This window comes from Hippocampus comes, unplaced genomic scaffold (assembly GCF_001891065.2).
Source record: "Hippocampus comes isolate QL1 unplaced genomic scaffold, H_comes_QL1_v1.1 scaffold401, whole genome shotgun sequence".
Classification (NCBI taxonomy): domain Eukaryota; kingdom Metazoa; phylum Chordata; class Actinopteri; order Syngnathiformes; family Syngnathidae; genus Hippocampus; species Hippocampus comes.
The window spans coordinates 1-10996 of NW_017805210.1; the positions used below are offsets into that span (position 1 = coordinate 1).

Consider the following 10996-nt stretch of genomic DNA (forward strand, 5'->3'; position numbering starts at 1 on the left):
AAAGTGGGTCTCGACAACTGGCAAATGCGGGTCCCCAGGGAGACAACAGTTCACAAGCCCCCCCCTCATTCCCTTCTCACCCAACTGAGTTCCCTTCGGGGTCGCTTTCCCCTCAGGACTGCGTGTGCAAGATCTCCAAAGACTGCTCGCTGCCTCGCTGGCACATGAAAGACTTCTTCCACTCCTTTCTCATCGTGTTCCGCGTGCTGTGCGGCGAGTGGATCGAGACCATGTGGGACTGCATGGAAGTCGCCGGACAGCCGCTCTGCATCCTCGTCTTCATGCTCGTCATGGTCATCGGAAATCTGGTGGTGAGTCGACTCTCGCAACCCCCCGCAGCAGCACCCTACCGCCCCCTCCCCCTCGTTCCCCCGAGCGCTCCCTCAGGCACCGCATCCCCCCACCGCCCAGCCCATAAGACCTTTTCAACTGCTTCATCATCACGTTTGGAGACAGGCTTGAATGCCTGGAACCACGATTTGCTGTGGAAGAAGCCAAGTAGGGATTAAAAAAAAAAAAAAAAACAACAACAAAATTTTTTGAGCATCCATTCCAATTCTAAAAGGCAGTTTTCCTTCTTCGATATAAAATCTAAGTTGCCCCTCTCTTATTTTAATTCACAACGCATACATCTTTTGCTTGTACATCAGAGGTGGGTAGAGGAGAGGGAAGCACCGAATACCAGTACGAGAAAAGTAATAGGATACCTTGCCGCCAAAAATGAAACAATACCTCATATTTTTCGTTAAGTTCTACAACAATATATGTGAAGGGCACTTGATTCAAGCTGTTTATTATTCACGTCTGTAAAAACGCACAGTACGTTTTTGCATGTGGTGACGTGAGGCACCTACTTAACAAAAGTACTTTTTTTTTTTTTTCTGTGATCGCGTCTCAGTCTCAATAGCGAAGTACAGGTTGAGTCTCGAAATCAGACTTTCGGTATTGTGACGACACCGGTCGAGTTGTCGCAAATTATACTGGAGTAAAAGTAACGTTATTACGGAATAGTATGACTCAAGTACCTGTAAAAAGTAAAAATACTCAAAGTAGCGACTGACCGGTGAGTAACTTGGGATTGATTTTTTTTTAATCAACGCATGAACATCTACTCACTCAAATAACATACTAAACCAAAACATATTTCATTTTCTGACAGTAAAAAAAAAAAGTATGTTGCAATAAAACTACTCTGACAAATACAACCTTTCCCAAAATTACGAATGTAGTCTAAACATAGTGTCTCTACCTACCTCTGCTTGTCCATCTGCAGATTTATCTCCTTTTTTTTGTGTGTGTGTGTGTGTGTGTGTGTGTGTGTGTGTGTTTACAAAGCTCCTTTCAAGTTTTCCATTGCCTGTACCATTAGAGGTATTCCTGTTTGCCATCATTTAAATGTCTTTTTAGACGTGCGTGCGGGTGTGCGTGCGTGCGGGTGTGTGTTTGGGTGCGCGCACGCACATGCGGGCAAACACACGCATGCACACTCAGCAGCTCATCTTGCTCGACATGAAAAGCAGAGGAGAGATTTCTTTTCTGTGGATAACGAGCTCGCCTATCATCTTCCGCGCACACACACACACACACACACACACACACACACACACACACACACAATGATGGAAGTGCAGACATGAGACAGCTTCATGGGGTAAATTTCATAGAAAGCCGAGCTACTGTGTGTGTGTGTGTGTGTGTGTGTGTGTGTGTGTGTGTGTGTGTGTGTGTGTGTGTGTGTGTGTGTGTGTGTGTGTGTGTGTGTGGTAGCTGAAAGCAGAAGGGTGGAAGGGGGCGGGGTCATGCAAGGTGCGCTAATCAAACACACACACACACACACACACAAACACACACTTATTCTTCTCCTGTCAGCAGCAGCAACTCTATCTCCTCCTGCAGGGGACGGGCTGACCCGAGCCAATGAATGAATACGCCCGACGCAAATGTGTGTGTGCGCGCGCGGGCGCTTGTGCATTATTGCGCGCGCGTGTTCAGCCGCGGCAGGTGAGCAGATGTTTCGTTTGCTCTTTTCTGCTCATGACAAACGAGCAGGTGAGCACATTTCCCTGAGCAAGCGATTCACCTGCTGAGCGCTCGCCTCCGGACGCCAGGCGACGGCGCCCTGCTCTTCCTCGTCCTCCTTCCTCTTCCTCACCTCCCCCCACCCACTCATTTTTACGTTGCGTTGACGAGAAAGGAGCCCGCTGCGGAGGCAGTTATGCCAAACAGGCTTATTGTTCACGTAACAAGCAAAGAAGGAAGTCTTTAGCTGTATTATCTCTGCAGAAGTTGATGAAGTTAATGCTCGGGGGGGGGAATGTGAAGTTAGTCCTCTTCCTGGTGCTCGACCTCCTCCTCTTCCTCGTCCTCCCGCCACTTCTTACCTCTTCATTCTTCATCCTCATGCTTGCTCTTCGTCCAGAGGCTGCTCATGCCCGTCTTCCTCATGCCCTCCCTCCTTCTTCAGGTTCTTCCTTGTCCTCGCTCCTCATTCTGCTCTTCCTTCCCTTTGCTTCCTAACTTCTCCTCCTCTTCCTTGTCCTCCCCTCTAATCTCCCCTTCCCCTTCTCTTCCTTCTTAGCCTGCAGTCCGCCTTCCCATGGGGGGGGGCTTTGCTCACAGCACTTTGGTGTGATGAGCACGAACAACAAAAAAACAGATCACCTCACTGCTCGTTCATCACCCACACGTGTGTCCGTGTGTGTGTAGGTGTGTGTGTGTGAGAAAGAAACTACCTGAGGTGAACTTTACTCACTTCACAGTTTGTTTAAATCTCATTGATATGCAAAAAAAAAAAAAATGCACATTTTATATACCAAAGTCACAGCAAGATCAGTCGGCGTTTTATACACACACACACACACACACACACACACACACACACACACACACACACACACACACACACACACGTTCTGTAGCTTGTCTTTCATGTTTACTCATTACCGGCTGAGAAATGTTCTCTCAACAACTTCTAAATGAGTATGAAAATGTCCTTTAGTTCCATCCTGCAGACATTTTCCTTCCACGCTCGCTCGCTCGCCGACGTCCAGGTTTGTTTGTTGGCAAGCGTTCGCATGCGTCAGGTCATAGGTCGCGAGGTCCGGCGAGGTCGCTGGCGAGGGCCGTCTGCTGGTCATGTTGCTCTGTGGGCCAGTCGACGGCATCGATCTATCGCTGCCCGTCGTCCAATCACACGCCGGCATTTTGGGTCAGTGAAATGTGACATGTGATAGGATATCGCACCGTTCTCACAAACAACAACAACACACACACAGAGTGACGGACACTCGCTGGTGGTGTCGATACACAAAAAGACACACACACACACGGTCAGGACACAGATATTGACCCACTGGCCCGGTTTCTTCTTACACAAACCCAACTGGAAGCTTCTGGATCCAATACTTATGTAACAATTCTGTATTGTGTTGCTCTGTTGTGTTGTTATTGTGACCCCCTTCCCACACACACACACGCTCGCGCTCATATTCAGCTAGCAGGTGTCTCCAAATCTTTTTCGTTGGCCATTGCACGTGTCAGTTGGGACAAATGCTAAGGTGCTAAACGGCAGGCTCGATGCAACGTGGCCCAGCAGTTGTGTTCAGTGTGTGCACGTGTGTGCGTCCGCAGTTGCTGAACCTGTTCCTGGCGCTGCTCCTCAGCAGCTTCAGCTCTGACAATCTGTCGGCGCCCGACGACGACGGCGAGATGAACAACCTCCACATCGCCATCCACAGGATTGGCCGAGGCCTGGCCTGGTGCCGCCGTCAGGTGGGCGAGTCCTCTAGCCACGGTTAAAAAAACAAACAAACAACAACAACGAAACTAAGCGAGAGACAACAGCCCTCTGCCCGCGCCTTCTTTTTTGCAGGTGGTGGATTTCTTCAACGGGAACTTGAAGCGTCGACGGCAGAAGCGCAAAGAGGCCAAAACCATGATGAAGCTGAAGCGTCTGAGCAGCGTCCACGCCGAGGCCAACGGCGCCGTCATAGGTACGGCGCCTGCCTCTGACGTCGGATCGCGCGGCCACGCCCACGGCCTGCACCTGAACCAGGTCCACCTTCCAGGACGCCACGTGGAGAAGTACGTGGCGCCCGAGGATGACAGCTACATGACCAACCCCAACCTCACCATCAGCGTGCCCATCGCCCCCGGGGAGTCTGACGTGGAGTTCCCGGAGGAGGACGACGAAGACGAGGACGAAGAGGTGGACCAGGAGGACCAAAGCGACGACTCGCAGGGAGACGACGCGGAGCGGGACGAGGTAATGCGCGCGTTCGCGCATCCAGAGGCACGCGCGCGCACATTCCCGACAAGTGTCCGTGTGTATGTGCACTGTCGGCAGCAGGAGATCCTTCTTTGCGTGTAACATGGAATGACAGATTGGTGTCATGCTCTATGTGTGTTTCTGCGTGCGAATGCGTGTATGTGTGTGTGCGCGAGCGCACACACGCTGACTCAGTTGATGATGATTTTGTCATCTTTAATCATCTGGCGCACCTGGTTTGTTGTCTCACTTGGGTTCCGACTTCCCGGATGGAAGTTTGGCGGCGTCACAAAAGCCAGCGGGCCGTTAGACAGTCAGGTTAAAGGTCAGGCCCCTTCTAGCTAACTTTATCCTTCGAGTATAGATGAGCACTAGGTGGCGCTAGTCTTCGTCTAAGACCATCGTTTTTTTTTTTTTGTTTTTTTTTTTTTTTTTTTTTAGCTCATGCTAAGCTAAGGCTAAATATCATGCTAAGCCAAACAGCAGGTGCGTTCTGTTGCCCCCGGCGGCGGAGGGTTACCTTTGACCCCCGTGCAGGTGTCGACTGCAGGAACAAAGCTTTGATTTGCTCATCAAAAATGTTCTCTCACCTTCAAACGACCTTCACACAGCATCAGCACTCTTGTTGTTCTGTTGTGTTTGTTGTATTTATTTAGCTTAAAATTAATTGATGTCATTGACTAATTGGTTAAAATGATTGATTGTAAAGAATGTAACAACAATATTGACAGAATGTGACATTTGACATACGTTTTTTTTTTTTTTGGTTTTATTGTTTTTGTTCAATTTATTGCTCTAAATATACAATTGGTGAATTAATCAAAGTAAATTATTGAAATATCAAATTATTATGAGTTATGCAGTATCTTTTTTTTTCATCTATGTGCTCTTGTGTTGTTGTCACGTCTTGGCATCCACATCCACAATACTTGATGATGATGATGACGATGTTGTCATGGTGACACGTGCTGATGTGCTCAGCAGAAAGACGACATCAGCCTATCGGAGGGCAGTACGGTGGACCTCAGGAAACCCGGAGAGGAGGAAGATGAGTACTCGGAGATGGCTGAAGAGGCCATGGACCCCGAAAACTGTTTCCCTGACAGTAAGTGCGAAATACCCGGACACATACGCACACACGCACGTCACAACCGATGTGCTTATCGGAAGTTGCGAAAAGTCTGGTAAAAGTAGGAGTACTCATTGACATAAGTGAAAGGAAAAGCACGCAGACCCTGAAATGGGCTTGAGCAGGGGTCCCCAACCGCCGGTCCGCAGGGCATTTGGTACCGGGCCGCACAGAAAGAACTTGCCCTAATTCCGTTTTATTTCGGAATACGAAAGATGTTTTATTTTGAAAAATTACCGGATTCTCCGTTACATCCGTCTGTGTCACGCTTGACACACGTCAAGCCACGCTTTCCCCCGTCACGTGACCGATTCCGCTTAAAAACAAAACACCAGAGCTCGCAAAATGAGTAAAAAAACTGCTGGAGATCAAATGACAGCGGCCTTAAAAGTACGTTCGAAACAACTGGATTAAAGTTATGGCTGAATATTCTGAGATCACCACAGAAGGACTGTTGCTATTTCCGACATGCTACCTGTGTGAGGCGGGGCTTTTCTGCAGCAACGGCGACTAAAACAAAATTACGAAGTAGACTTGACGCAAAACACACACTTGAGGTGTCATTGTCTCCTATTACCCCGAGATGGGACTGTCTGGTTGCAGAAAATCAAGCTCGGGGCTGTGGTGAGTGGTCATTTTCATGCACTTTGAATTTGCATTGTATCGTATTTTGAAGGCATTAAACATTACCATAGCGATCAGAGTGTTGCGGCCAGATTAGACGCTCCTTGTGTTTATTATTATATTTCGAAAACACCACAGTTTTCATGCAGCTCATACCATATTATTTTGTTGTATTATTTCCGCCACACCTGACATGCCGGTCCCTGAAAATATTGTCTGACATAAACCGGTCCGTGGGGCAAAAAAGGTTGGGGACCCCTGGGCTTGAGAACAAAAATTAAAACGGAAACTGAATATTTCACTGTCAGTTATTTTAACGATTAGGTAGCACTTGTTTAACACTCGAAGCTATTCAAGAAAGTGCTGCTGGAAATAAATACTCAGTTAAATGCCAGATGCCTGAGAAATATACTTCAGTGCAGGGTAACAAGGTATTTGTACTCACTTCCCACCCACCGTTTCTCCTGATGACATCATCGCCGGGGTTGACAAAGTGCTTTAGGCGCTTAGTTGCGCAGTCAGCGAGTTGGGGAACGCGCTACCCGACGCAAACAGCCGACGAGTGCGACGTCATCGGCGGGAGCCCCGCCCCCTCGACCTCATCCCTTCACGGGGAGATTTATGGAGGCGGATAGTCCAGGTGAGAGCGGCACCTGCGCTCCCTCCTGACTCAGCAGCTTCCCGCCGTTTATTTACATCCATAACTCCTGCTCTTTTCTTTCCTCGTCGCAAAGAACACTCTTTGTAGTTCGGGTAGATATGACTCTCAACCTTTCAATGACCTTTTCTCGATGTGCGTATAAGTAATAATAACGAAGTGACCGGCAGTGTTCATTTTATCAGTTGCGCGAAGTGAATTAGAACAGAAGCGCAAGCGTTTCCAGCGGCTTGACAAAATGGCTGCGACACAATCGGGCCACCCAGCTGGGAACGTGGCATGCCTGTGATGAATCCACTTTTTTTTTTTTTTTTTGGGCTCCCACGCGGAAGCTGCACACCTTCGCTCCGACGGAGCATCAAGATGAAAATTTTGGTTCGACTGAAACAAAACCACGGCAAAAAAAAAAAAAAAGAAAAGTAGTGTAAAAATAGGTTTCAAATTCGTTGTATTTTTATTCCTTCAAAATAATTTGAAGAGACACATTACGGTACTCTTGATTAAATAAAGCGTTCAAAAAAAGCGCCACCTTCTGGCAGTCTTGACTCCGCCTCCTGGCACTGTTGGTTCCTGGCTCGTCACGGCATGATCGGTACCGGCAGCTGCTGACTCAGCAGCGGTACCGCTGCTGAGGGAACCTCAGAGACTGGAACAGCTGTTCATGTCGCATGGCCAGGCCGGCGCCCCTGGCGAGACGGATCGGGCAGCCTCCCAAAAATAGGAAATTTGAACGACATAATTAACATATAACAAGTAACTACCAAACGTAAGCTTTTTTTTTTTTTTTTTTTTGTGTGTTTTCATGCGCGGCGCGTGCGCATATGTGTGTATTTGTGTACGTACATCTGGCCATCTGGAGCCCACCGAGGCCTCCACATTTGGCAGGACATCCAGTTGGTCCGGCGGCCGCCGCTGGCGACCCAGCTTGCTTGCTGTGCGCTGGGGAGAGGATGCGCCATGGTTGCTTAGCGTCCGCAGAAAGCTTGTCTTGATGAAGGAGAGAGTACCACTGCAGTTGTCAACAATCAACAAAAGTTGAGCTTGTGATGCGGCTGCATTTGTGTGTGTGTGTGTGTGTGTGTGTGTGTGTGTGTGTGTGTGTGTGTGTGTGTGAGTGTGTGTGTGTGTGTGTCAGGTGCGCCACCGCCACTAATTATTCACGTCGCAGGCAGAAAAGGTCAGCTGAGCGGGAAAATCCCAGCAAGTGTTGAGCAAGCTTGGAGATAAGTGAAGGTCACCATCTTGTTTTTCTACTTGTGATGAAGAGTGTCTCACTCGCTCGCTCGCCACCAGCGCCGCCGCGCACGCACGCTCACACACTCTTGCTGAGCTCGGCTTCTTTGATGCAACTTTGCGCCTTCGCCGTTTACTCGTGCTCAGTCGATGCGCGAGTACAAGTGCGAATATTGGTTACTGTGCTCAAATTGATTTTTTGTCCATCCCCCCCATTTTCTGAATCAATTTTCTTTTTATTTTTTATTTTACTTTTACCCCCTAAGTTTGAAGGAAATACAGTTGTTATTGTGTTAACTTTTAACTTACAGCTTGTCCCATCAGGGGTCACCATAGTGAGTATTATGCGTGACTTTAAATGTGTGTGGCTTTAAAAGGCGGGGCCTGGCTTGGTGAGTAACATGTCTGTCAGCGAATGAGTGCAGCGTAGATAAAATGAGATAAATACAATTTAGAAATCTGCAATCTGGTGGCATGCTGGTGTCAAGGAACTGTGTTGAAATTACGAAAAACTCATGTTTTGCCATTATTGGTGCTTTGTCGCCATCTTGTGGCCCTGTTAGGCAATCAAAAACCTTTTTACTTGCTAATTTGGGATATTTGTGGCAAGAATCTATCTTGATGAATATGCTTGTACCATTTTTCAGTCTCTGCTGATGATGACACAACCAAAAAAAAAAAAAACCCTACCCTATTATTAAGTTGATAGCATTAGCTAATTTAGAATTTTTTTATTTTACGGTATTAGTGAGTTTTGTGAGAATGGGGCGCACCCAGTAGCCAATGCGCTAGAAAGCAAGGCAGTGCTCCTGGTAACTTAGCTGCGCTCACGCCACCTTACTCGTCGATGACCTGGAAAAAGTATGCTGCTGCTCATGTTAGCATTAGCCGCGAGTGTTAGCGTGACAGAATGATGGACTGACATGTGCTTGTTATCATTGAACACACATACACACATTTGCAGAAAGATCACATGGAATTGCTCGCATGCAAAAAGAAGGACCCAATGAACCTCGGTGACACACTCACAGACACGCACGCGGGCGCACACACACACACACACACACACGCACACAGCGTCGTAAGATTAGCTGCCTCATTAGGCTGCTAAATGCCAGCTCTTTGGCTGATGCGACACCACACATGCCATCAAGAGTGTGTGTGTGTGTGTGCGTGCGTGCGTGCGTGCGTGCGTGCGTGCGTGCGTGCGTGCGTGCGTGCGTGCTCGCGCGTGCGTGTGGTGTCAGGCGGAAGCATGCCGCAGTGTCCGCGAGCAAGACATGTTCACTGACACATGTTCTCCTTCATGTGCACAGAACCGGAGTTGACCTGAGAACCGGGCTGTGGTTCTGAATAAAACACAAACTTTGTTTCTTGTCCTATTACTTGATGTAAAAAGATTGAAACTTAGTAATTAGCTGCTAAAGGCACGTTAACGCGAATACCTACGTTACCAGACGAAACTTAAAGGTAGACCCAGTAACACAATGTAAATCGTAGCACTCGCCAAGCTAACATAGGATGGAATTTAGCATAGCATGCTAGCTGAAAAAAAAAATTGATGTAAAAAGATTGAAACTTAGTAATTAGCTGCTAAAGGCACATTAACGCGAATACCTACGTTACCAGACGAAATTTAAAGGTAGACCCAGTAACACAATGTAAATCGTAGCACTCGCCAAGCTAACATAGGATGGAATTTAGCATAGCATGCTAGCTGAAAAAAAAAAAAGTGGTTATGCTAGAGTAGCGCATAATGTGTTATTGGCATCGCCATTATTGACAGTGTAAAATTCTACTAGTTACCATATATAAATTTACGAGTTAACACAAGTAGCGTGCAGACTAACACAGTTTATCCTAATGTAGTTGTTCTAGTAGCGCACGGTCATCATTCAACCACTGCAGCCTCATCGTTTCAATGTCACACCGCAGTACACGGAATTGTCCTACGGATGAGGACAAACTGCACCGCAACGCGGATCCTTCAATACACTAGGAGGAAATCGAAGAAATACTCAACGGCTTGGCACGGGCGTTTTATCGTCCTCCTGTCACACGGAACAAGTGCTCCGTCTGATTGAGTAGTGCAGCTTTAAATCACCATTCGACCAATTAGTAACCACGGCAACGTAGCTTTAATTGCCCAAGCAATCATCGGGGAGGGCCCATGAGAGTCGGTGATGTCGTCAGTCATGAGGACCCAAATGGCTTCTCATCCCGTCAGCTCGATGGCTGTCCTTTGCGGTAACCGTGGCAACTCGGCGACCATCTTGGACACTGCCACTTTCTGTACCGTGACCTATATAGTGACATCGATATTTTGTGGTGCTTTTGTGTCGTGAATACAGATGGGCAACTAAGAAATGCGCTCACTCCTCGCGCATGGTTGGAATTGAACATCGGTGGCCTTTTTTAAAAAAATTTTTTTAATTTTAACGTTCACTCGGTGTTTCACCATACGTTTGTGCATATGCAGTATGCGTGTCCAGGTTCAAGTGCTGCGACGTGGACACGACGTCAGGCTTGGGCCAGGTGTGGTGGCGCATGAGGAAGACTTGCTTTCACATCGTGGAGCACAGCTGGTTCGAGTCCTTCATCATCTTCATGATCCTGCTCAGCTCGGGCGCGCTGGTAAGGAACTCTGGAGACACGCGCACATCTTTGTTATGTGTGTGTGTTACATTTTCCGTCATCCTCCGTGTCATCAGGCCTTCGAGGACATCTACATCGAGCAGAGGAAGGTGGTGAAGGTGGTACTGGAGTACGCGGACAAGATCTTCACGTACATCTTCATCCTGGAAATGATGCTCAAGTGGCTGGCATACGGCTTCAAGAAGTACTTCACCAACTACTGGTGCTGGCTGGACTTCCTCATCGTGGATGTAAGCTTGAAAAACGTTTGAAATGCAGTGGAGGTGTACTTTCAAACTAAACGTAGAAATAAGAACGCAACCCCACTCGTCTAAACACGGCATTCTGATGGATATTGCGTTTGTGGAATGTGAATCAAAGCAGCAAAAATGGTTTCTATGCATCTCTGGGGGCGGCCATTTTGATGACATCACAGTTGCTCAAGTGACAA

At 47.8% G+C, this 10996-nt stretch overlaps 1 protein-coding gene across 1 annotated transcript in view; it reads left to right on the forward strand.

The window, feature by feature from the left end:
* The first annotated feature begins 119 nt into the window (after positions 1–119).
* The window catches only part of LOC109515232 (sodium channel protein type 5 subunit alpha-like), a 29507-nt gene continuing 18630 nt past the window's right edge, over positions 120–10996 (forward strand). The window contains exons 1-7 of the mRNA XM_019868889.1: positions 120–311; positions 3631–3771; positions 3872–3992; positions 4068–4264; positions 5252–5372; positions 10391–10545; positions 10623–10796. Coding sequence (XP_019724448.1) covers positions 165–311; positions 3631–3771; positions 3872–3992; positions 4068–4264; positions 5252–5372; positions 10391–10545; positions 10623–10796 — 1056 coding nt within the window. The 5' untranslated portion in view covers positions 120–164. The remainder of the gene's footprint in view (positions 312–3630; positions 3772–3871; positions 3993–4067; positions 4265–5251; positions 5373–10390; positions 10546–10622; positions 10797–10996) is intronic.